General features: G+C 46.8%; 1 protein-coding gene across 1 annotated transcript in view; it reads right to left on the bottom strand.

The window, feature by feature from the left end:
* LOC115199243 (uncharacterized) overlaps positions 1-26,307 on the bottom strand; it is an 84,617-nt gene that overhangs the window by 52,433 nt on the left and 5,877 nt on the right. Inside the window, exons 2-3 of the mRNA XM_029761867.1 lie at positions 22,857-22,976; positions 22,705-22,738 (exon numbers count right to left, since the gene is read on the bottom strand). Of these exons, the coding sequence (XP_029617727.1) occupies positions 22,705-22,738; positions 22,857-22,976 (154 nt within the window). The remainder of the gene's footprint in view (positions 1-22,704; positions 22,739-22,856; positions 22,977-26,307) is intronic.

Raw genomic sequence — 26,307 nt, 5'->3', positions numbered from 1 at the left:
AGTAGCTCTAGCTGTCCCAGGTATAGCCCAGTAGCTCTAGCTGTCCCAGGTATAGCCCACTAGCTCTAGCTGTCCCAGGTATAGCCCACTAGCGCTAGCTGTCCCAGGTATAGCCCACTAGCACTATCTGTCCCAGGTATAGCCCAGTAGCTCTAGCTGTCCCAGGTATAGCCCACTAGCTCTAGCTGTCCCAGGTATAGCCCACTAGCGCTAGCTGTCCCAGGTATAGCCCACTAGCGCTAGCTGTCCCAGGTATAGCCCACTAGCGCTAGCTGTCCCAGGTATAGCCCACTAGCGCTAGCTGTCCCAGGTATAGCCCACTAGCTCTAGCTGTCCCAGGTATAGCCCACTAGCTCTAGCTGTCCCAGGTATAGACCACTAGCTCTAGCTGTCCCAGGTATAGCCCACTAGCGCTAGCTGTCCCGGGTATAGCCCACTAGTGCTAGCTGTCCCGGGTATAGCCCACTAGCGCTAGCTGTCCCAGGTATAGCCCACTAGTGCTAGCTGTCCCAGGTATAGCCCACTAGCGCTAGCTGTCCCAGGTATAGCACACTAGCGCTAGCTGGCCCAGGTATAGCCCACTAGCTCTAGCTGTCCCAGGTATAGCCCACTAGCGCTAGCTGGCCCAGGTATAGACCACTAGCGCTATCTGTCCCAGGTATAACCCACTAGCGCTATCTGTCCCAGGTATAGCCCACTAGTTCTATCTGTCCCAGGTATAGCCCACTAGTTCTATCTGTCCCAGGTATAGCCCACTAGCTCTAGCTGGCCCAGGTATAGCCCACTAGCGCTAGCTGTCCCAGGTATAGCCCACTAGCTCTAGCTGTCCCAGGTATAGCCCACTAGCACTAGTTGTCCCAGGTTTAGCCCACTAGCGCTATCTGGCTCAGGTATAGCCCACTAGCACTAGCTGGCCCAGGTATAGCCCACTAGCGCTAGCTGGCCCAGGTATAGCCCACTAGCGCTAGCTGGCCCAGGTTTAGCCCACTAGCGCTATCTGTCCCAGGTATTGCCCACTTGCTTTAGCTGTCCCAGGCATAGCCCACTAGCTCTAGCTGTCCCAGGTATAGCCCACTAGCTCTATCTGTCCCAGGTATAGCCCACTAGCGCTAGCTGTCCCAGCTATAGCCCACTAGCGCTAGCTGGCCCAGGTATAGCCCACTAGCGCTAGCTGTCCCAGGTATAGCCCACTAGCGCTAGCTGTCCCAGGTATAGCCCACTAGCGCTAGCTGGCCCAGGTATAGCCCACTAGCGCTAGCTGTCCCAGGTATAGCCCACTAGCGCTAGCTGTCCCAGGTATAGCCCACTAGCGCTAGCTGGCCCAGGTATAGCCCACTAGCACTAGCTGGTCCAGGTATAGCCCACTAGCACTAGCGGTCCCGGGTATAGCCCACTAGCGCTAGCTGTCCCAGGTATAGCCCACTAGCGCTAGCTGGCCCAGGTATAGACCACTAGCGCTATCTGTCCCAGGTATAGCCCACTAGCACTATCTTTCCCAGGTATAGCCCACTAGCTCTAGCTGGCCCAGGTATAGCCCACTAGCGCTAGCTGTCCCAGGTATAGCCCACTAGCGCTAGCTGGCCCAGGTATAGCCCACTAGCGCTATCTGTCCCAGGTATAGCACACTAGCGCTAGCTTTCCCAGGTATAGCCCACTAGCTCTAGCTGGCCCAGGTTTAGCCCACTAGCGCTATCTGGCTCAGGTATAGCCCACTAGCACTAGCTGTCCCAGGTATAGCCCACTAGCGCTATCTGTTCCAGGTATAGCCCACTAGCTCTATCTGTCCCAGGTATAGCCCACTAGCTCTAGCTGGCCCAGGTATAGCCCACTAGCGCTAGCTGTCCCAGGTATAGCCCACTAGCTCTAGCTGTCCCAGGTATAGCCCACTAGCACTAGTTGTCCCAGGTATAGCCCACTAGCGCTAGCTGGCCCAGGTTTAGCCCACTAGCGCTATCTGGCTCAGGTATAGCCCACTAGCACTAGCTGGCCCAGGTATAGCCCACTAGCGCTAGCTGGCCCAGGTTTAGCCCACTAGCGCTATCTGTCCCAGGTATTGCCCACTTGCTTTAGCTGTCCCAGGCATAGCCCACTAGCTCTAGCTGTTCCAGGTATAGCCCACTAGCGCTAGCTGTCCCGGGTATAGCCCACTAGCGCTAGCTGTCCCAGGTATAGCCCACTAGCACTAGCTGTCCCAGGTATAGCCCAGTAGCTCTAGCTGGCCCAGGTATAGCCTACTAGCACTATCTGTCCCAGGTATAGCCCAGTAGCTCTAGCTGTTCCAGGTATAGCCCAGTAGTTCTAGCTGTCCCAGGTATAGCCCACTAGCGCTAGCTGTCCCAGGTATAGCCCACTAGAGCTAGCTGTCCCAGGTATAGCCCACTAGCGCTAGCTGTCCCAGGTATATCCCACTAGCGCTAGCTGGCCCAGGTATAGCCCACTAGCTCAAGCTGGCCCAGGTATAGCCCACTAGCACTAGCTGTCCCGGGTATAGCCCACTAGCGCTAGCTGTCCCAGGTATAGCCCACTAGCGCTAGCTGGCCCAGGTATAGACCACTAGCGCTATCTGTCCCAGGTATAACCCACTAGCGCTATCTGTCCCAGGTATAGCCCACTAGTTCTATCTGTCCCAGGTATAGCCCACTAGCTCTAGCTGGCCCAGGTATAGCCCACTAGCGCTAGCTGTCCCAGGTATAGCCCACTAGCTCTAGCTGTCCCAGGTATAGCCCACTAGCACTAGTTGTCCCAGGTTTAGCCCACTAGCGCTATCTGGCTCAGGTATAGCCCACTAGCACTAGCTGGCCCAGGTATAGCCCACTAGCGCTAGCTGGCCCAGGTATAGCCCACTAGCGCTAGCTGGCCCAGGTTTAGCCCACTAGCGCTATCTGTCCCAGGTATTGCCCACTTGCTTTAGCTGTCCCAGGCATAGCCCACTAGCTCTAGCTGTCCCAGGTATAGCCCACTAGCTCTATCTGTCCCAGGTATAGCCCACTAGCGCTAGCTGTCCCAGCTATAGCCCACTAGCGCTAGCTGGCCCAGGTATAGCCCACTAGCGCTAGCTGTCCCAGGTATAGCCCACTAGCGCTAGCTGTCCCAGGTATAGCCCACTAGCGCTAGCTGGCCCAGGTATAGCCCACTAGCGCTAGCTGGCCCAGGTATAGCCCACTAGCGCTATCTGTCCCAGGTATAGCCCACTAGCGCTAGCTGTCCCAGGTATAGCCCACTAGCTCTAGCTGGCCCAGGTTTAGCCCACTAGCGCTATCTGGCTCAGGTATAGCCCACTAGCACTAGCTGTCCCAGGTATAGCCCAGTAGCTCTAGCTGGCCCAGGTATAGCCTACTAGCACTATCTGTCCCAGGTATAGCCCAGTAGCTCTATCTGTCCCAGGTATAGCCCACTAGCGCTAGCTGTCCCAGGTATAGCCCACTAGCTCTAGCTGTCCCAGGTATAGCCCACTAGCGCTATCTGTCCCAGGTATAGCCCACTAGCGCTTTCTGTCCCAGGTATAGCCCACTAGCACTATCTGTCCCAGGTATAGCCCACTAGCTCTAGCTGTCCCAGGTATAGCCCACTAGCGCTATCTGTCCCAGGTATAGCCCACTAGCTCTAGCTGTCCCAGGTATAGCCCACTAGTGCTATCTGTCCCAGGTATAACCCACTAGCTCTAGCTGTCCCAGGTATAGCCCACTAGCGCTATCTGTCCCAGGTATAGCCCACTAGCTCTAGCTGTTCCAAGTATAGCCCACTAGCTCTAGCTAACGCCACCTAGTCAAAATGTTATATTATTTGTATTTTGAATATTGTTTATTATATTTTCACAAATCGATAGTCAAATTATCGATATAACGTTGTCCAAAATAATATTGTGATATGTAACTAGCGATTTTCCCCCATCACTCATTTCAATCTCCCTTCACCTCTATGAGAGACCCTCAAGATCTTCCCTGAAAACACACACCTCTCGCTGTGTGCAGTAGCAGCAGCAGTTCGCAGGCCTAAGCCACACACACAGAAACGCACACACACACAACAGCAAGCTGTCTGCATGAAATATTCAGTGAATTTCTCAACATGTGCTCTTTCCCCCTTCGCATGTGTAGAAGTGCAAAAAAGCGGAGAGACAGGAAGGAAGGAGGGAGAGAGCGGAGGGAGTCAATGAGGGCAAACAGCAGACTGGAGAGAGAGAGACAGGGAGCGAGAGAGAGAGAGAGAGAGGAGAGAGACAGAGAAAGAACCCAGTTGACTCCATTCCAAGCAACTCCCCTTAGCAACAGCCACAGCTCTGTCTGTGTCCCATTGGCCGGCTGACAGCACACATCACAATCCCATGCACGTCCTTCAGCCAATCAGGAGGCTCCCAGGAGCTCTGCATTTTGGATTCCATTTTCACCATGGCAACAGAACCCTTCTCCTGGCATGGCCTATGAAGGTAGGTTGTCCCCTTTAACCCCCCCCCCTCCTCACCTAGACCCCTCAATCCCCCTGCACACACTTAGTGTACATACTGTACATGTTTGCTTGCTTTCTAGTAAATACACCAACTCAATCAGCAACTAAAAATACAACTACAGAAATAAACTAAACTCATGGGCACCAAAGACTATGACTGTTTGCTAAGGAGACAAAGATGCTCAACAGTCTCAATTTACTCACTATTGCTCATAGTGCTGAGCGACTATAAAAAAAATCAGCACAGTTTTCGATTTCAATGAATAAAAGTCACATGATGGTAGTGACTGGCCATTACTGCTTATCACTTGTTAACCATCAAATATTCAAATCACTTTACTTTAATAACATTGGTTTTATTTGATGACTTTATTATTTCATTCCAAGTCATCATCTCATCTCTGCTGCCTACGCTGTCTGACAAAACCACTGTTTTTGTAGTTCTTCAATGTAAATAAGGCAGTTTTATGACTGCTGAATACCAACTATCATTCACTTACATCATGTCTTGCTTGCGAAGCAACTGTTTTCTATCCCTCTCCACTGGCCTTCTCTCTTCTCTCTGTCTCCGTGTCTGCTCCGCACAGACCGGACAAGCTTCACTCAGCACTAACGGCTCGACACTTGTGTGTGTTTGCTATTTTAACAGAAACCATGGCAGATGCCTTTAAAAACAAAGAGAAATGACTTTCAGACGAAACAAACTCCCTCAATCACATTGATAACGTTCCCAGAACATTTCAACAACGGTACAATCCTTGACACTCATCCTGAACATGCTTCCATTCTCAGCGGTGTGTTTCCTGCTTCTTTCCCATTGTGCCTAGTCTTCCTAATGAGTTGGCATCAGCCTCATTCTTCTCAGCGTTGGGAGAGCGTTGAGTGAATGTTAGACAGGGTTAAAGTCCTAATGTCTGTTAGGGGCCTTATCTCTCTCTGAGACATTCAACATGAAGAGGAGTTACCTCTCCTCATTCTGCTAGCACAGACAGACACACACACACACACACACACACAACACACTGCTGCTACTCTCTTTGTTCTCTCACTGAAGAGAAGGTGAGAGAGAGAGAAAGAGAGACAAAAACAGAGAGAAAGAGAGAGACAGACAGAGAGAAGTTATCAGATACCAAGGCTGACTGAGGCACTCAAAGACAATGAATAAAGTGATAAATGAGTCTGGACTTCACAAAACAAGTGTGTCTGTTCAGTGTGTGTGCGCGGATGTTTGCCCTGAGTGTCTGGAAGTCTGTTCTATGTGTGTGTGTGTGTGTGTGTGTGTGTGTGTGTGTGTGTGTGTGTGTGTGTGTGTGTGTGTGTGTGTGTGTGGAAGTAATCCATCTGGGCTGATGCGACAATGGCCACACAAGATACCAGAGACTGTAGCGTCTAACCATAACACACACATACACACACACACACACACACACACACACACACACACACACACCAAACTATTGAAGAGAGGGACTGTCAAAATGAACAGCAGGTAATTAAAGGTGATGACAAACCTTCTCATGGGTTTAACGAGCCAGCATACTTTACTATCTCCACACACACACGGCCAGCATACTTTACTATCTCCACACACACACGGCCAGCATACTTTACTATCTCCACACACACACGGCCAGCATACTTTACTATCTCCACACACACACGGCCAGCATACTTTACTATCTCCACACACACACGGCCAGCATACTTTACTATCTCCACACACACACGGCCAGCATACTTTACTATCTCCACACACACGGCCAGCATACTTTACTATCTCCACACACACGGCCAGCATACTTTACTATCTCCACGCACACGGCCAGCATACTTTACTATCTCCACGCACACGGCCAGCATACTTATTATCTCCACGCACACGGCCAGCATACTTTATTATCTCCACGCACACGGCCAGCATACTTTACTATCTCCACGCACACGGCCAGCATACTTTATTATCTCCACGCACACGGCCAGCATACTTTACTATCTCCACGCACACGGCCAGCATACTTTACTATCTCCACGCACATGGCCAGCATACTTTACTATCTCCACACACACGGCCAGCATACTTTACTATCTCCACACACACGGCCAGCATACTTTACTATGAACACTCATTACACACTCAATTAGTCCAGGCTTTCATTAGGAGTTAGTATTAGTTAGGGCCATGGGAGGACGACGCCCGCAGACAGCTGGTACTAGACGTCTTTTATCTTCTGGGAGGGATAAAGGATAACACTAATTCATGATGGGATCACTGGCGAACCTGCGAGCTTGTTATCAACCGATCTTCCCAGCTGTGTAGGTTAAATGTATCCTGGAAGTACAAGGAGTCAGTGGAATGTCAGCAGAAACCGCCTGGCGCCCAGGCTAGGTCGAACGACTACTAGAACACATTTTGTATGCACGTCAGTGACGTAGTACATGTGTTTTATCTCTGACTGTGGTATTATTACTATGATGTAGCTGGCAGTAGTCTTCTATTGTGATTGTGTCATGTCATACTGTATGTGTGTAGAGTAAACAATCTGATTGAATGGGTATTTCTCTGTGCTGGTGTGTGTGTGAATGATTAGGCTGGGCTCTCTCTGAGTCCAGCGGCTCAGCAGCAGCTCTCCTAATTGACTTAGCCAAGGTAACGTGAGTGGCTGCTGGTTCTCCAGGAACAGACTCAACCATGGAGAGAAGGAGAGGAGGAGAGGAGGACAGGAGGAGAGGAGGACAAGAGGAGAGGAGGAGGAGGAGGAGAGGAAGACAGGAGGAGAGGAGGACAGGAGGAGGAGGAGGAGAGGAGGACAAGAGGAGAGGAGGAGAGGAGGACAGGAGGAGAGGAGGAGAGGAGGACAGGAGGAGAGGAGGACAGGAGGACAGGAGGAGAGGAGGACAGGAGGACAAGAGGAGAGGAGGAGGAGGAGGAGAGGAGGACAGGAGGAGAGGAGGACAGGAGGAGGAAGAGGAGAGGAGGACAAGAGGAGAGGAGGACAAGAGGAGAGGAGGACAGGAGGAGAGGAGGAGAGAAGGAGAGGAGGACAGAAGGAGAGGAGGACAGGAGGAGAGGAGGAGAGAAGGAGAGGAGGACAGGAGGAGAGGAAGACAGAAGGAGAGGAGGACAGGAGGAGGAGGAGGAGAGGAGGACAAGAGGAGAGGAAGACAGGAGGAGAGGAGGACAGAAGGAGAGGAGGAGAGGACAGGAGGAGAGGAGGACAGGAGGAGGAGGAGGACAGGAGGAGGAGGACAGGAGGAGAGGAGGAGGACAAGAGGAGAGGAGGACAGGAGGAGAGGAGGAGAGGAGGAGGAGGACAGGAGGAGGACAGGAGGACATGAGGAGAGGAGGACAGGAGGACAGGAGGAGGACAGGAGGACAGGAGGAGAGGAGGACAGGAGGAGAGGAGGACAGGAGAGGAGGACAGGAGGAGAGGAGGACAGGAGGAGGAGGAGGACAGGAGGAGGAGGACAGGAGGAGAGGAGGAGAGGAGGACAGGAGGAGAGAAGGACAGGAGGAGAGGAGGACAGGAGGAGAGAAGGAGAGGAGGACAGGAGGAGAGGAGGACAGGAGGAGAGAAGGACAGGAGGAGAGGAGGACAGGAGGAGAGGAGGACAGGAGGAGAGGAGGACAGGAGGACAGGAGGAGAGAAGGACAGGAGGAGAGGAGGACAGGAGGACAGGAGGAGAGAAGGACAGGAGGACAGGAGGACAGGAGGAGAGGAGGACAGGAGGAGAGAAGGAGAGGAGGACAGGAGGACAGGAGGAGAGAAGGACAGGAGGAGAGGAGGACAGGAGGAGAGGAGGACAGGAGGAGAGGAGGAGAGGAGGTGAGGAGGACAGGAGGAGAGAAGGACAGGAGGAGAGGAGGACAGGAGGAGAGGAGGTGAGGAGGACAGGAGGACAGGAGGACAGGAGGAGAGGAGGAGAGGAGGAGAGGAGGACAGGAGGAGAGGAGGACAGGAGGACAGGAGGACAGGAGGACAGGAGGAGAGGAGGACAGGAGGAGAGGAGGACAGGAGGACAGGAGGAGAGGACAGGAGGAGAGGAGGACAGGAGGAGAGGAGGACAGGAGGACAGGAGGAGAGGAGGACAGGAGGACAGGAGGAGAGGAGGACAGGAGGAGAGGAGGACAGGAGGAGGCTCCACAACATACAGACCAGGACTCTTAAGTCTGTGAGTTTCTAATCATCATGCGTTCTAATGCAGAAGACTAGAATAGCACGTGCGTTCTGTGAGAAGTGCATGTGTGTCTACTGTTCAGAGAATCACTTTGTCACAGTCTCTGAACGGAGGGAGTGAAATCTGGAAGCAGCTTTGTCTGGCATTAGCCAGGATAGTAGGTGCGCATGTCAGCTGAACTAACTCAGGTGAGTAAACACACACACACACGTTCCCGTGCTGAGGCTGTGAGAAAAAAAAGGTGATACTCTGAACAGTAAACACACACCGGGGTTGGGGTCAATTCCATTTCAATTCCAGTCAATTCAGAAAGTAAACCCAATTCCAAATGTTCCTCATGGAAAAGCACTGAAGAGAATTGGAATGTCAGTGCACCACTTCCTGAATTGACTGGAATTGAAATGGAATTGACCCCAATGCTGACACACACACACACACACACACACACACACACACACACACACACACACACACACACACACACACACACACACACACACCCCCACCAGGGCATGATGGAGTATGCTTGGCAGCCAGAGTCCATGTTGTGTCTGCTGAGCCCTAACCCTTCATTAAACCTGAGCCTCTCCAAGACTGTGATTAGGAGGCTTAGGCTGCAGACTGACTTACAAAGGGCCAGGCTCCACATCACCCCCTACTGACAACTACATGTAACTACACCTCCCAGCCAGCACTGCTGTCTATACAGCCTGACCAGGGGTTAATGAGTTCTCTCTCTGGGGCCAGGGGCTGGGTATTTGGTGTTTGTGTGAGGGGCTGTATTGTCTGTGTACGAGGGGGCTGTGTATGGGGGAGTTGTGTGTGTGAATGGGGGGGTTGTGTGTGTGTGGGGGGGGGTTGTGTGTGTGTGAATGGGGGGGTTGTGTGTGTGTGAATGGGGGGGTTGTGTGTGTGTGAATGGGGGGGTTGTGTGTGTGTATGGGGGGAGAAAAAGGCAGAGGAGATTGACTGATCGATCTACTAAACAGGTATCTGGCTAATCTCTACATCTATCTGTGTGTGTGTGTGTGTGTGCGTGTGTGTGTGTGTGTGCGTGCGTGTGTGTCTGTTTTGGACAGAATCCATTTTGTAAGATCATTACCAAGACAAGGCTTCTACAATGACCTTTGTTAGTGTGAGTGGCCAGAGAACAGACCTCCTACTACCAACAGAGATTTAGACAGACCGCTGACGTACAATAAGACACAGATTTAGACAGACCGCCGACATACAATAAGACACAGATTTAGACAGACCGCCGACATACAATAAGACACAGATTTAGACAGACCGCTGACGTACAATAAGACACAGATTTAGACAGACCGCCGACATACAATAAGACACAGATTTAGACAGACCGCCGACATACAATAAGACACAGATTTAGACAGACCGCTGACATACAATAAGACACAGATTTAGACAGACCGCCGACGTACAATAAGACACAGATTTAGACAGACCGCCGACATACAATAAGACACAGATTTAGACAGACCGCCGACATACAATAAGACACAGATTTAGACAGACCGCCGACATACAATAAGACACAGATTTAGACAGACCGCCGACATACAATAAGACACAGATTTAGACAGACCGCCGACATACAATAAGACACAGATTTAGACAGACCGCCGACATACAATAACAAACAGATTTAGACAGACCGCCGACATACAATAAGACACAGATTTAGACAGACCGCCGACATACAATAAGACACAGATTTAGACAGACCGCCGACATACAATAAGACACAGATTTAGACAGACCGCCGACATACAATAAGACACAGATTTAGACTGGGAATGAAGACATATCAGCAACAAAATATTTTGTATGATATTACGATAACAATATCCATGATAAAAACAGGTTGCAATTTACTGACTATTTAACCACAGCTCAGAGTAGGGAGACGAAGCAGGGACCGTTCCCTATACACCATATCCCCAGGGCACTCTCCCCTCCTCTACACCTCTTTCCCTCCCTCCCCCTCTGACCCCTTTCACACAAAGGCACGGGGAGGGAGGAGGAGGAGGGAGGTGGGGGGTTGGTCAGTGGGGTGTGAAGGAGGGGGTACAGGGTAACATGAGATCAGAAAGCCAGGACAGGAGGACAAGAGCCAGAGGAAATGCAGGAAGGGAACAGAGAAGGTCAAGTTGGGAGGAGGAGAGAACAGCAGGGATTTTTGGGGTGGATTTTTAAACAAGAGATTTGGGGGAAGACCGAGAAAAAAAACATGGCAGGATTTTATGGGATTGTGTTCCCCCCCCCCCCCCCACCCACCCAAAATAAATAAACATTCACTAAGACAGACAGATCATTTGAGCCATTGGGCTCCCGAGTGGCGCAGCGGCCTAAGACACTGCATCTCAGTGCATGAGGCGTCACCACTGTCCCTGGTTCGAATCCAGGCTGTATCACATCCGGCCGTGATTGGGAGTCGCACAGTTTGGCCGGCGTAGGCCGTCATTGTAAATAAGAAATTGTTCTTAACTGACTTGCCTGGTTAAATAAAGGTAAATAATCTCCATGTCATATTTGAATCCTAAAACAACATAAACATCTGTGTCTTTAAAACAATGTTCAGTTACACCCCTATCTCTTACCAATACCATCTAACTAACTAACCCTCAATACCATCTAACTAACTAACCCTCACCAGCCCCCTATAGAGTTGCAGTGTTGACACACCTGTGCTCTCTCTACACACACATTACCACACAGTCACACCAAACACTTATCTGACACCATCTAGGAACTCTCAACACCTCTCACAACATGGCAAGGTATTTTACACAGGTACACACACACACACACTCACACACACTCACAGTATGGTGGCTGTGACAGTTGATGTAGGAGTAGGTCTGAGCGTTTCGGAGCGAGGCAGAGAGGTGCGAGGGAGGATGCCACTAACAGTTATCCCACCGTGCCAACCACAGAGCACAGAGGAGACGTGTGGGTAAACTTCCAGCGCTCTCTCTCTCTCTCTCTTCCCTCACCATCGCTACGTCTATCTCTCTCCTTCTCCATCTTTTACCAGGCTGGTCACTAGAAATAGACGGCAATTTCAGACGTTTGAAAAGGTTCTGAGAAGGTGGATATGTGCCTTCCTCGGAAAAGGAAAGAAAAGCGATTGGCCAGCACTGGGCGCTGAAGCATGCTGCTTAGATCCCTGTAATACGGTGCAGTTCACAACGCTCTAGCAAGGCGTGTGAATACTGTGAATACGGTTCATACCTGATCAGAATAGCACGTCGTTTTTTCATTATTTTGTTGTAAGCCTTTCCCAAACCACAGCCCTAACCTTAATCACTCTGAAGGAATGCCTAAACTGTTAACCTTTGAGTTGTTCCGATTTCAACCCTGTAACCACGCTGAATGAACCCTGTAACCACGCTGAATGAACCCTGTAACCACGCTGAATGAACCCTGTAACCACGCTGAATGAACCCTGTAACCACGCAGAATAAACCCTGTAACCACGCTGAGTGAACCCTGTAACCACGCTGAATGAACCCTGTAACCACGCTGAATGAACCCTGTAACCACGCAGAATAAACCCTGTAACCACGCTGAGTGAACCCTGTAACCACGCTGAATGAACCCTGTAACCACGCTGAGTGAACCCTGTAACCACGCAGAATAAACCCTGTAACCACGCTGAATGAACCCTGTAACCACGCAGAATGAACCCTGTAACCCCGCAGAATGAACCCTGTAACCCCGCAGAATGAACCCTGTAACCACGCTGAGTGAACCCTGTAACCCCGCAGAATGAACCCTGTAACCCCGCAGAATGAACCCTGTAACCCCGCAGAATGAACCCTGTAACCACGCAGAATGAACCCTGTAACCACGCAGAATGAACCCTGTAACCACGCAGAATGAACCCTGTAACCACGCAGAATGAACCCTGCAGAATGAACCCTGTAACCACGCAGAATGAACCCTGTAACCACGCAGAATGAACCCTGTAACCCTGCAGAATGAACCCTGTAACCCTGCAGAATGAACCCTGTAACCCTGCAGAATGAACCCTGTAACCACGCAGAATGAACCCTGTAACCACGCAGAATGAACAGAATGAACCCTGTAACCACACAGAATGAACCCTGTAACCACGCAGAATGAACCCTGTAACCACGCAGAATGAACCCTGTAACCACGCAGAATGAACCCTGTAACCACGCAGAATGAACCCTGTAACCCTGCAGAATGAACCCTGTAACCACGCAGAATGAACCCTGTAACCCTGCAGAATGAACCCTGTAACCACGCAGAATGAACCCTGTAACCACGCAGAATGAACAGAATTAACCCTGTAACCACACAGAATGAACCCTGTAACCACGCAGAATGAACCCTGTAACCACGCAGAATGAACCCTGCAGAATGAACCCTGTAACCACGCAGAATGATGCAGAATGAACCCTGTAACCCTGCAGAATGAACCCTGTAACCACACAGAATGAACCCTGCAACCCTGCAGAATGAACCCTGTAACCACGCAGAATGAACCCTGTAACCATGCAGAATGAGCCCTGCAGAATGAACCCTGTAACCATACAGAATGAGCCCTGTAACCATGCAGAATGAGCCCTGTAACCATACAGAATGAGCCCTGTAACCATGCAGAATGAACCCTGTAACCATGCAGAATGAACCCTGTAACCCTGCAGAATGAACCCTGTAACCACGCAGAATGAACCCTGTAACCACGCAGAATGAACCCTGTAACCACGCAGAATGAACAGAATTAACCCTGTAACCACACAGAATGAACCCTGTAACCACGCAGAATGAACCCTGTAACCACGCAGAATGAACCCTGCAGAATGAACCCTGTAACCACGCAGAATGATGCAGAATGAACCCTGTAACCCTGCAGAATGAACCCTGTAACCACACAGAATGAACCCTGCAACCCTGCAGAATGAACCCTGTAACCACGCAGAATGAACCCTGTAACCACGCAGAATGAACCCTGCAACCCTGCAGAATGAACCCTGTAACCACGCAGAATGAACCCTGTAACCACGCAGAATGAACCCTGCAGAATGAACCCTGTAACCACGCAGAGTGAACCCTGTAACCATGCAGAATGAACCCTGTAACCCTGCAGAATGAACCCTGTAACCACGCAGAATGAACCCTGTAACCCTGCAGAATGAACCCTGTAACCCTGCAGAATGAACCCGGTAACCACGCAGAATGAACCCTGTAACCACGCAGAATGAACCCTGTAACCCTGCAGAATGAACCCTGTAACCACGCAGAATGAACCCTGTAACCACGCAGAATGAACCCTGTAACCCTGCAGAATGAACCCTGTAACCCTGCAGAATGAACCCTGTAACCCTGCAGAATGAACCCTGTAACCACGCAGAATGAACCCTGTAACCCTGCAGAATGAACCCTGTAACCACGCAGAATGAACCCTGTAACCACGCAGAATGAACCCTGTAACCACGCAGAATGAACCCTGTAACCACGCAGAATGAACCCTGTAACCACGCAGAATGAACCCTGTAACCCAGCAGAATTAACGTGGCATTTCAAAGGGAAACTATGAGATCTTGTTGCTATCACACCCTGCTTCCCTCTCTACTTCTCTCTCTCTGTTTATCTCTACTCCTCTCTCTTTATCCCTCTGTCTCTCTGTAAAATCTGTTTCACACAGGGGGAGGGGGGTTATATAAGATAACATGCACTGCAGAGGAGAGCTCTCCTCTCTCATCACATCCCTCTCTCCCTCCCTTCTCATCTCATCTCTCTCACTGTCTTTCCCTCTCTCTCTCCCTCCCTTCTCATCACATTACTCACAGCCTCATGTTCTCTCTCTCACTCCATCTTATTTCAGTCTCTCGTTGACAGGCGCCCATCTCTTCTCTCCTCTCTCCTGTTCGATCGCACAAACCAGCCCATTAATGTAACTGATCCCATCGACTGGCACTAATACAATGTCTGCGCAGGCATGCAAGCATGCGCACACAAACACACACACACACACACACACACACACACACACACACACACACACACACACACACACACACAGGCTCTCTCTCTATAATATCTATCCCCATCTCTCTATCCCTCACTCTCTATAATATCTATACCCCCATCTCTCTATCCCTCGCTCTCTCTCTATAATATCTATCCCCCATCTCTCTATCCCTCACTCTCTATAATATCTATCCCCCATCTCTCTATCCCTCGCTCTCTCTCTATAATATCTACCCCCCATCTCGCTATCCCTCGCTCTCTCTCTATAATATCTATCCCCCCATCTCTCTATCCCTCGCTCTCTCTCCATAATATCTATCCCCCATCTCTCTATCCCTCGCTCTCTATAATATCTATCCCCCATCTCTCTATCCCTCGCTCTCTCTCTATAATATCTATCCCCCATCTCTCTATCCCTCGCTCTCTCTCTATAATATCTATCCCCCATCTCTCTATCCCTCGCTCTCTCTCTATAATATCTATCCCCCATCTCTCTATCCCTCGCTCTCTCTCCATAATATCTATCCCCCCATCTCTCTATCCCTCGCTCTCTCTCTATAATATCTATCCCCCATCTCTCTATCCCTCGCTCTCTCTCTATAATATCTATCCCCCATTTCTCTCTCTCTATAATATCTATCCACCCATCTCTCTATCCCTCTCTCTCTCTCTCTCTCTCTCTCTCTCTATAATATCTATCCACCCATCTCTCTATCCCTTGCTCTCTCTCCATAATATCTATCCCCCATCTCTCTATCCCTCTCTCTCTCTCTCTCTGTGTCTGTATCTGTCTAGTCTGGTTAAGGATTCATGGTCCTACAGTATCCAGCCACAGTGATTAAAATAAAGAGCAACAGCAGTGAGTTAAAGGGGTATAGAGAGAGAGAGATAAAGGGAGGAAGAAAGCAACTGAGATGAGAGTGAAAGGAGAGTGAAGGTGACAATATGCAGATGTCTGAGATGAAGACTGTGTGTGTGTGTGTGTGTGTGTGTGTGTGTGTGTGTGTGTGTGTGTTTGTGTGTGTGTGTGTCAGGGTTTCCATTAGCCTATTTTTTTTTTGAAAATAATTTAAAGCCGATAAATTCAACTGTTTTGGTGCACGATTAGAAATAGCTACTATTTTTATTTCTCAACTGGTTATTGAAGTGTGCTTCCTATTCACCATTCAAGTGCAGACAACAGGCTGTCAGCCTGTCACCCTCCACTTAACAATGTGAGCTGGAGGCAGTGTGCAAAATCCTACCATGGAAACACGGAGGCAATTATTTTATAAAGACTTCATAGGCGGCGCATAGGTTTCACGTCTGGGGAAAGCTTACAATATATCCTACCATTTTTGCCATTCTGCGTGCCAGTTATGATTTTCATATGCCCCTTTTCGTGGAAGAGTTTCATTTCAATTTGAACGTTTTTATCTCTCAAAATCATTGTCACGTGGGTAATCATAAAAATCGGAATGAAAATGATACAAAGTTATATATAATGAGCATAATAATAACATCCGCATAAAAATCTGTCTGTTTAAGCTAGAGATATATATTTGTTGTTGTTGTTGCACAGGATGAGTCTCAATCCACCACATCCGCCAACGGCGGCCTTCCGCATCCGCGGTGGAAGTTGGCCGAGCCACAGTGGTGTTTGTCAGACCATGGGACATCAACAAAATGTGTCTTCTCGCGAAAATGTCTGTGCGTCTGAACGGTTTGACCAACAATCAAATACGACCACAATACAACCGCAATACGACCACAATACGACCATGTTCTCCGCTCACGGGACTCGTCTGAAGTCGGTATCGCCGATCTGCCAAGTTCTGTCTGTAGTGTCGGAACAGTTTGGGCTACACACTGATATGGAGGCAAGACTCTCACGAACACGTACATGTCGGTTGTTTTGCTCTCGGGCGCCCGCGAACCTCGTCTGAAGGTAGCCCGGTACCATTTCCAAAAATTCATGGAAGTATACACTGAGTGTACAAAACATTAAGAACACCTTCCTAATATTGAGTCGCACCCCCTTTTGCCCTCAGAACGGTTTCAATTCGTTGAGATATGGAATCTACAAGGTGTTGAAAGCGTTCCACAGGGATGCTGGCCCATGTTGACTCTAATGCTTCCCACAGTTGTGTCAAATTGGCTGGATATCTTTTGGGTGGTGGACCATTCTTGATACACACAGGAAACTGTTGAGCGTGAAAAACCCAGCAGCGTTGCAGTTCTTGACACAAACCGGTGCGCCTGGCACCTACTACCACACCCCGTTCAAAGGCACGTAAATCTTTTGTCTTGCCTATTCACCATCTGAATGGCACACAGACACAATCCATGTCTAAAGGCTTAAAAATCCTTCTTTAACCTGTCTCCTCCCCTTCTTCTACACTGATTGAAGTGAATTTAACAAGAGACATCAATAAGGGATCATAGCTTCCACCTGGATTCACCTGGTCAGTATGTCATGGAAAGAGCATAATGTTTTGACTCAGTAGTTTAGTGCAGTGGCGATTTTAGCATGTAAAAAATAAATAATGTGGGATGCATGCCAGCAAAGCCACTACACAACACTAAACAACACATTAATTGCACTATAATGGTGACAAACGGTGTCCACAAACTGTTAGGGCCTACATAAAACTGTCCCAACAGCATTCCCAACACCTTACCGCTGCTACACCTGGCTATCAGTGGAGCCTTGTCTGGCAGTGAAAAACAGTTCATTCAGTCTCATTTACTGCCTTTTAAAAAACATAGCTGATATGACTAATGTGGTTTTCTACTGACAATTGAGATGTACAAACTATGGCATAAGGGGACGACAAGCGGATAAGAGGCAATCCGGAATTTCGATTAAGACATTAATGATCAAGCAACGATGGACGTAGTCAATATAACTACTTGTTCAGCACTTTTGAAATGTACAGCGACAGAATTCAGAACGTGGGCCGTTCTTACAGTGTTCTCCCTGTACACCAAGTCAGAACCGTAGGATAAATAAAGGGGGCATAAAAACATGAAAATCGATGATCACATTTCTCTAAAACAGGTTATAGGCCATAGGTGCACCACCAAGATAGAACAGTAGGTGAAATTAAGAGGTGAAAATAGACCAAATTATTAGGGTGAGGCACACCGTTTGGGTCTTTGCGTGTCAAAAAAGATACATGTTATATTACACTATTTGACACATTAAATAACACAGTTCTATTATAGAATGTTGTGTTCTGAATTTGCACGTGCAAGCCAAGCGCCACCACTACTATCAGTAGCACTGTCAAAGCTGAACAAAAAAGCCTGCAAAAAAGCAAACACCGGCCACAAACAATGTGTTTACAATACCGCGTTGGTGAAAATACACCAAATTAACACACGGCCACTCCATTGAATAGCAGGCTAACGTTAGAGGTTTATTTGTAACACTTGCAGTTAGCCACTGATTCCTTCCAAACGACTCCTTGTTGAATTTGCGATTTCCAACTTGCTGTGTATTCTTTATGTCCAATGGCCGATGAGCACCGATACATTTTATCTATAATAATCATTCTGGAGAGAGACAAGCCTATATCTTCGCCAAACACATTGTCTCATCATTTTTAATCATGCTTAATACACATTATTTTCACACATATTTGAGATGCTTTTCACTGACAGCAGCAACTCAATAATCAACTTGGCATATTGCCACGTGCACTGCCAAAATCACAGGCTTCCCAAATAGGCATAGGCCTACGAGCTTGTGATCTGAAACAATGCACAGCTATTTTCTAAAAGAAGCTAATGTTCCTTCGATTCCTCTGTGGCTAAGTCATGCTTTCTGGTGATTGTATTTATTTCTGTATAGACAGGAGTAATTATATAATTGAGGCAAATATTTTTATTTATTTAACCTTTATTTAACTAGGCAAGTCTACCTCGGCCAAACCTTCCCCGAACCCGGACAACGCTGGGCCAATTGTGCGCCGCCCTATTGGACTCCCAATCACGGCCGGTTGTGAAATAGCCCGGGATCGAACCAGGGTCTGTAGTGACGCCTACAGAACGGCGATGCAGTGTCTTAGACCGCTGCGCCACTCGGGAGGTTGGACCCACAACATTTCTCTCCTAGTCCATTGGTTTTCATACCAACTTTCTTTCATAGTCCAGAAGCCAAAGGCACAATTCTAGTCTTATTAGCAACCCATCCTAGTTGTTGCATCTTTAGATTCCCCCTCTTTCTAAGTTTCTAACAGAGCTTTTCATCTCTGTCACATTTGGATCCGCTATCAGACGTTTTATTGCCTGCTTCATTACATGAGTTGCATGTTCTGTTAAGCTATATTACCCTAATCTAAATGGGATTTCTGTTATTGTGAGCACCGTGGGTGGATGCCCTTAACGGGTTATGCACCAAATGCATATGGGTCCGGTACATTTCTCAAATGGCCAATTAAAATCTTCCTGGTCAAGTTGTCCGGCGCCACATTTTCTAAACGGAAACCCTGGTGTGTGTGTGTGCGATGGTTGCTGATGGACAGGGTTGTCATGGTGATTGATGCCAGCGCTCAACTCGACCTTCTGATGTTTTATGGTCTGGATTTCCCAGAAACAGTCCCGCATCGCTCTCTCTCTCACACACACACACACACACACACACACTGCATTCAAGGTAAACTGTTACAGAGCCAGACAACAGTAACAAGTAAAAGGAAAGATTAGATATTCAACAACAAAACAGCAAACCTCAGACAGAAATAACACGTTCTGTATCAGCACACAACCAATGCTTCTCATGTGCACATGATTCTACCCCGTAGCTCCTCCAAATTATTTTCGTCTTTTAAGACCAGTAACTACTTTCTATCTACACCTCTCACTTCAACACACACGCACACACACAGACACACACACACAGACACACACACACAGACACACACACACAGACACACGCACACAAAGCCACAGTGTTTGGCAGGCAGTCAATGTGTGCTAGACCACATTCAATATCCAGTGGTAATGTAATATAGCTGAAAGAGAGGCTGAATGACTGAGAGACCCAGGTGTGACTCTGTGGGGTCCTGGGGAGAGGGGGGACAGTGGCGTACGTGTGTGTGTGTGTGTGTGTGCGCGCGTGTGTAAGAGAGAGAAAGAGAGAGAAGGGTGTGTGGGGTGTTACAAGGTGTGTGTGCTTGTTTGGGCCGTTCGCTCCCCTCCAGGAAATAAGCTGCTCCCAGACAGGGCCTCTCTACTCGGCACAGGGCCAAAACGCTGAACGTCGGGTGTGTGTGTGTGTGTGTTCTGGCACCCACCTAGAAACACAACGTAGAGCTCTCCTGTGACATGTTGTTATGCTTTAACAAAGAGGGAGAGAGAGAGAGAGAGGGGGAGAACGAGAAATATGGACGAGCGATAGAGAGGGGAGTGGATAGCAAGGGTATCCGCCCAGTTACAGTCCAAATCAAATCGACCACACACAACTGGATTCCCTTTGCAGGCGTCAAGAGATATGTATGAAATTGTTACAGTGAGAGAGTGAGCCAAAACCAGAACACACACACACACACACACACACAGACAGGAGGACATCAGATAACCACTGCTGGGAACGAGGGAGGAGTAGCCAGAAAACACACCAGAGATCTCTCTCGCTCTCTCTTTCTCCTGTCTATCATCCCTCCATCGTTACCTCTCATTAAACCATTGAGCTGTGATCACTTTAGTGACATACAGATAGAGAAGGAGCGGGGTTAGGGTCCCCCTGTAGCGGTGCAAGCAGATACAGACATACAGTCCCTAAAGAAAGTCTACACATCCTTGAACTTTTTTTCACATTTCGTCGAGTTACAAAGTGGGATTGAAATAGATTTAATTGACTTTTTTTTTTGTCAATGAGCTACACAAAAAAATATGCGAATTAATAATTAATAACAATGTCATAACTACAAGATGGTCGTTGCATAAGTATTCACCCCCTTTGTTAAGGTAAGCCTAAATTATAATGAGCAAAAATATAAATGCAACATGCAGCAATTTCAAAGATTTTACTGAGTTACAGATTATAAAAGGAAATCAGTCAGTTAAAATCAATTCATTGGGCCCGAATCTATGGATTTCGTGAGTGGGCATAGGCCCACCCACTGGGGAGCCAGGACCAGCCAATCAGAATGAGTTTTGCCCCACAAAAGGGCTTTATTACAGACATAACTACTCCTCAGTTTCATCAGCTGTCTGGGTGGCTGGTCTCAGACGATCCGGAAGGTGAAGGCGGTTGTGGAGGTCCTGGGCTGGCGTGGTTACACGTGGTCTGCGGTTGTGAGGCTGGTTGGACGTGCAGCCAAATTCTCTAAAAAGACGTTGGATGCGGCTTATGGTAGAGAAATTAACATTTAATTATCTGGCAACAGCTCTGGTGGACATTCTTGCAGTCAGCATGACAATTGCATTTTTTTTTTACATCTATGGCATCGTGTTGTGTGAAAAAACTGCACATTTTAGAATGGCCTTTTATTGTCCCCAGCACAAGGTTCACCTGTGTATTAATCATGCAGTTTAATCAGCTTCTTGACATGATATGCCACACCTGTCAGGTGGATGGATTATCTTGGCAAAGGAGAAATGCTCACTAACAGGGATGTAAACAAATTTGTGCACCAAATTCGAGAGAAATAAGCTTTTTGTGCACATGGCAAATATTTTATTTCAGTTCATGAAACATGGGACCAACACTTTACATGTTGCGTTTATATTTTTGTTCAGTATAGTTCAGAAGTAAAATTTGTCTTAACAAATCACATAATAAGTTATATGGAATCACTCTGTGAATTAATAGGGGTTGACATGATTTTTTAATGACTACCCCTTCCTCTGTCCGACATACATACATCTTCAACTACAAAGACCAGGGAGCTTTTCGAAAGCCTCATAAAGAAGGGCAGTGATTGGTAGATGGGTAACAATAACACATCAAATACCTACTACATTTTTAAGCACAGTCAAGTTAATAATTATGCTGTGGATTATGTATCAAACCACCCAGACACATCAAAGATGCAGTCATCCATCTGAACTGAGCTGCAGGACGGGAAGGAAACCGCTCAGGGATGTCAACATGAGGCCATCGGTGATTTAAAAACAGTTCAATGGTTGTGACGGGAGAAAAACGATGGATCAACATTGTAGTGACTGCACAATAATGACCTAAATAACAGAATACAAATACACATCATAAGATTTTTCCAAAACATGAATATGTATGCAACAAGGCACTAAAGTAGAAACACGGCAAAGGAATACACTTTTTTGCCTAAATGCAAAGTCTTATGTTTTGGGCAAATCCAACACAATATCAAAGTAACTGCCTCCTTATTTTGAAGCATGGTGGTGGCTGCATCATGTTATGGGTGTGCTTGACATCAGCAAAGACAGGGGAGATTTTTTTAGGATGAAAAGAAACGGGATGGAGCTAAGCACAGGCAAATCCTAGAGGAAAACCTGCTGCAGTCTGCTTTACACCAGAGACCGGGAGAGGAATTCACCTCTCAGCAGGACAATAACCTACAACACAAGGCCAAATCGACACTGCAGTTGCTTACCAAGAAGACAGTGAACGTTCTTGGCCAAGTTCGTTTTTACTTAAATCTCCTCTAAAAGCTTTGGCAAGACTTGCTGTCTAGCCATGATCCCCAACACCTTGTCAGAGCTAGAAGAATTTTGAAAATAATGGGCAAATATTGCACAACGCAGACGTGCAAAGCTCTTATGAGACTTATCCAAGAAGACTCACAGCCGTAATCGCTGCCAAAGGTGTTTCTACCATGTAATGTTTCATTTTTATTAAGTCTTAAAAAAAAAGAAAATTGTGAACTTGACAGAGTATTTTATGTAGATCACTGACCAAACAATGGCAATTAAATCAATTTTAATCCCACTTTGTAACACAATAAAATGTGAAGAAATCCAAAGGGAGGCTGTACACTTTCTATAGTCACTGTACAGTGACAGACGCAAACATACACAGACAAACACAGGCACAGACGCACAACACCAGCATTTGTATAAATGCACAGACATACAGACACCCTTCCTTACCTGGCCAACTGTGTGCTCCAACCAGACGGCCCCGCTGCAGGAGAGAAACGACAAATCATTCTGTCGGCGCAATGCAGAATGCTCTAAAATCGACTTTCTTTTTTTTCTTTTTTACAATCAAATGATATCACTTGATAAGATGCCAAACTTACCATTCCCACACTTCATTATGATTGGCTCTTTGCTGTGGCTGCACAGCCCTGACCGTGACGCCAGGCTGGCCCATGCCAACAGCATACCGAGGCCGTGTCATCATGTTAGGCCTTGTTCCGCTGCGAATAGAGAAGCACGTCAGTGGAATGACATTATAACTGTAGAGAAGCCTAGAGGCCTGGCATGACAGGTAAGGACTTCAGTTGTGTGTCTGAGGAGCCACCAGGGAGCTCACAAGAACATTGTGGTTAGTAATAATGGTGCTAATTTGTTGTTATAGATTAACACACTTATCCTGAACTTGTTACAGAATCACCAGCATGTTTATGTTAGCAGCTTCAGCCACTCCTAAATGAAGGAGACACTTAGACGGAGTATTGTCGGAGTGTGTGTCGGTCTCTAGTGGATTACTGATTGTATCACATGAGCATTTCGAGGCCACATCAAATCAAATCAAAATGCGTTTGTCATATGCCCCGAATACAACAGGTGTAGACTTTACCGTGAAATGCTTACTCACGAGCCCTTTCCCAACAATGCAGAGTTAAAAAATACCAAAAATATGCTAAATAAAAAGGAAATAATAACACAATAAAATAACAATAACGAGGCTACAGTATATACAAGGAGTAACGCTACCGAGTCAATGTGCAGGGGTACGAGGTAGTAATATGTACTGTTAATATGTACAGGTAATACGTACGAGGTAATACGTACAGGTAATACGTACAGGTAATACGTGCAGGTAATACGTGCAGGTAATATGTACGAGGTAATACGTACAGGTAATACGTGGAGGTAATATGTACGAGGTAATACGTACAGGTAATACGTGCAGAAAATATGTACGAGGTAATACGTGCAGGTAATATGTGCAGGTAATACGTACAGGTAATACGTGCAGAAAATATGTACGAGGTAATACGTGCAGGTAATATGTGCAGGTAATACGTACCAGGTAATATGTGCAGGTAATACGTACCAGGTAATACGTGCAGGTAATACGTACCAGGTAATACGTGCAGGTAATACGTGCAGGTAATATGTGCAGGTAATACGTACCAGGTAATACGTGCAGGTAATACGTGCAGGTAATACGTACCAGGTAATACGTGCAGGTAATACGTACAGGTAATACGTGCAGGTAATACGTACCAGGTAATACGTGCAGGTAATACGTACAGGTAATACGTACGAGGTAATACGTACAGGTAATACGTGCAGGTAATATGTACGAGGTAATATGTGCAGGTAATACGTGCAGGTAATATGTATGAGGTAATACGTACGAGGTAATACGTGCAGGTAATATGTACGAGGTAATACGTACGAGGTAATACGTACAGGTAATACGTGCAGGTAATATGTACGAGGTAATACGTGCAGGTAATACGTGCAGGTAATATGTATGAGGTAATACGTGCAGGTAATACGTGCAGGTAATACGTGCAGGTAATACGTGCAGGTAATATGTGCAGGTAATATGTACAGGTAATACGTGCAGGTAATACGTGCAGGTAATATGTGCAGGTAATATGTACAGGTAATATGTATGAGGTAATACGTGCAGGTAATATGTACGAGGTAATACGTGCAGGTAATACGTGCAGGTAATATGTGCAGGTAATATGTGCAGGTAATATGTACGAGGTAATACGTGCAGGTAATATGTACAGGTAATATGTACGAGGTAATACGTGCAGGTAATATGTGCAGGTAATATGTGCAGGTAATATGTACAGGTAATATGTACGAGGTAATACGTGCAGGTAATATGTATGAGGTAATACATACAGGTAATACGTACAGGTAATATGTATGAGGTAATACATACAGGTAATACGTACAGGTAATATGTATGAGGTAATACGTACAGGTAATACGTACAGGTAATAAGCACAGGTAATACGCACAGGTAATACGCACAGGTAATACGCACAGGTAATATGTACAGGTAATATGTATGAGGTAATACGTACAGGTAATACGTACAGGTAATACGTACAGGTAATATGTGCAGGTAATATGTATGAGGTAATACGCACAGGTAATACGCACAGGTAATACGTACAGGTAATATGTACAGGTAATATGTATGAGGTAATACGTACAGGTAATACGCACAGGTAATACGTACAGGTAATATGTGCAGGTAATATGTATGAGGTAATACGTACAGGTAATACGCACAGGTAATATGTACAGGTAATATGTACAGGTAATATGTGCAGGTAATATGTATGAGGTAATACGCACAGGTAATACGTACAGGTAATATGTACAGGTAATATGTGCAGGTAATATGTACAGGTAATATGTATGAGGTAATACGTGCAGGTAATATGTACGAGGTAATACGTGCAGGTAATACGCACAGGTAAAACGTACAGGTAATCTGTACAGGTAATATGTATGAGGTAATACGTACAGGTAATACGCACAGGTAATACGTACAGGTAATATGTGCAGGTAATATGTATGAGGTAATACGTACAGGTAATACGCACAGGTAATACGTACAGGTAATATGTACAGGTAATATGTACAGGTAATATGTATGAGGTAATACGTACAGGTAATACGCACAGGTAATACGTACAGGTAATATGTATGAGGTAATACGTACAGGTAATACGCACAGGTAATACGTACAGGTAATACGTACAGGTAATATGTGCAGGTAATGTGTATGAGGTAATACGTACAGGTAATACGCACAGGTAATACGTACAGGTAATATGTGCAGGTAATGTGTATGAGGTAATACGTACAGGTAATACGTACAGGTAATACGCACAGGTAATATGTACAGGTAATATGTATGAGGTAATACGTACAGGTAATACGCACAGGTAATACGTACAGGTAATATGTGCAGGTAATATGTATGAGGTAATACGTACAGGTAATACGCACAGATAATATGTACAGGTAATATGTACAGGTAATATGTACAAGTAATATGTACAGGTAATATGTATGAGGTAATACGTACAGGTAATACGCACAGATAATATGTACAGGTAATATGTACAGGTAATATGTACAGGTAATATGTACAGATAATATGTACAGGTAATATGTACAGGTAATATGTATGAGGTAATACGTACAGGTAATATGTGCAGGTAATATGTATGAGGTAATACGTACAGGTAATACGCACAGGTAATACGTACAGGTAATATGTGCAGGTAATGTGTATGAGGTAATACGTACAGGTAATACGCACAGGTAATACGTACAGGTAATATGTGCAGGTAATGTGTATGAGGTAATACGTACAGGTAATATACGCATGTAGGCGGTGGCGACCCGTCATTCAGGGTGGGTTTTGAGCCCCACATTTTAAGCTAAAAAAAAAAGGTTGCCTGTTTTCCATGTTATTTTGGAATTAATACTTGTCATATATCAGTTTGCAAACAATGTAAAAAAACGAAGTTAATAAAG

The sequence above is a fragment of the Salmo trutta genome, chromosome 8 (genome assembly GCF_901001165.1).
Source record: "Salmo trutta chromosome 8, fSalTru1.1, whole genome shotgun sequence".
In the NCBI taxonomy this organism is placed as follows: domain Eukaryota; kingdom Metazoa; phylum Chordata; class Actinopteri; order Salmoniformes; family Salmonidae; genus Salmo; species Salmo trutta.
Note: the sequence above shows the minus strand (reverse complement) of the source record. Positions and strands in the feature narration are given on the sequence as shown.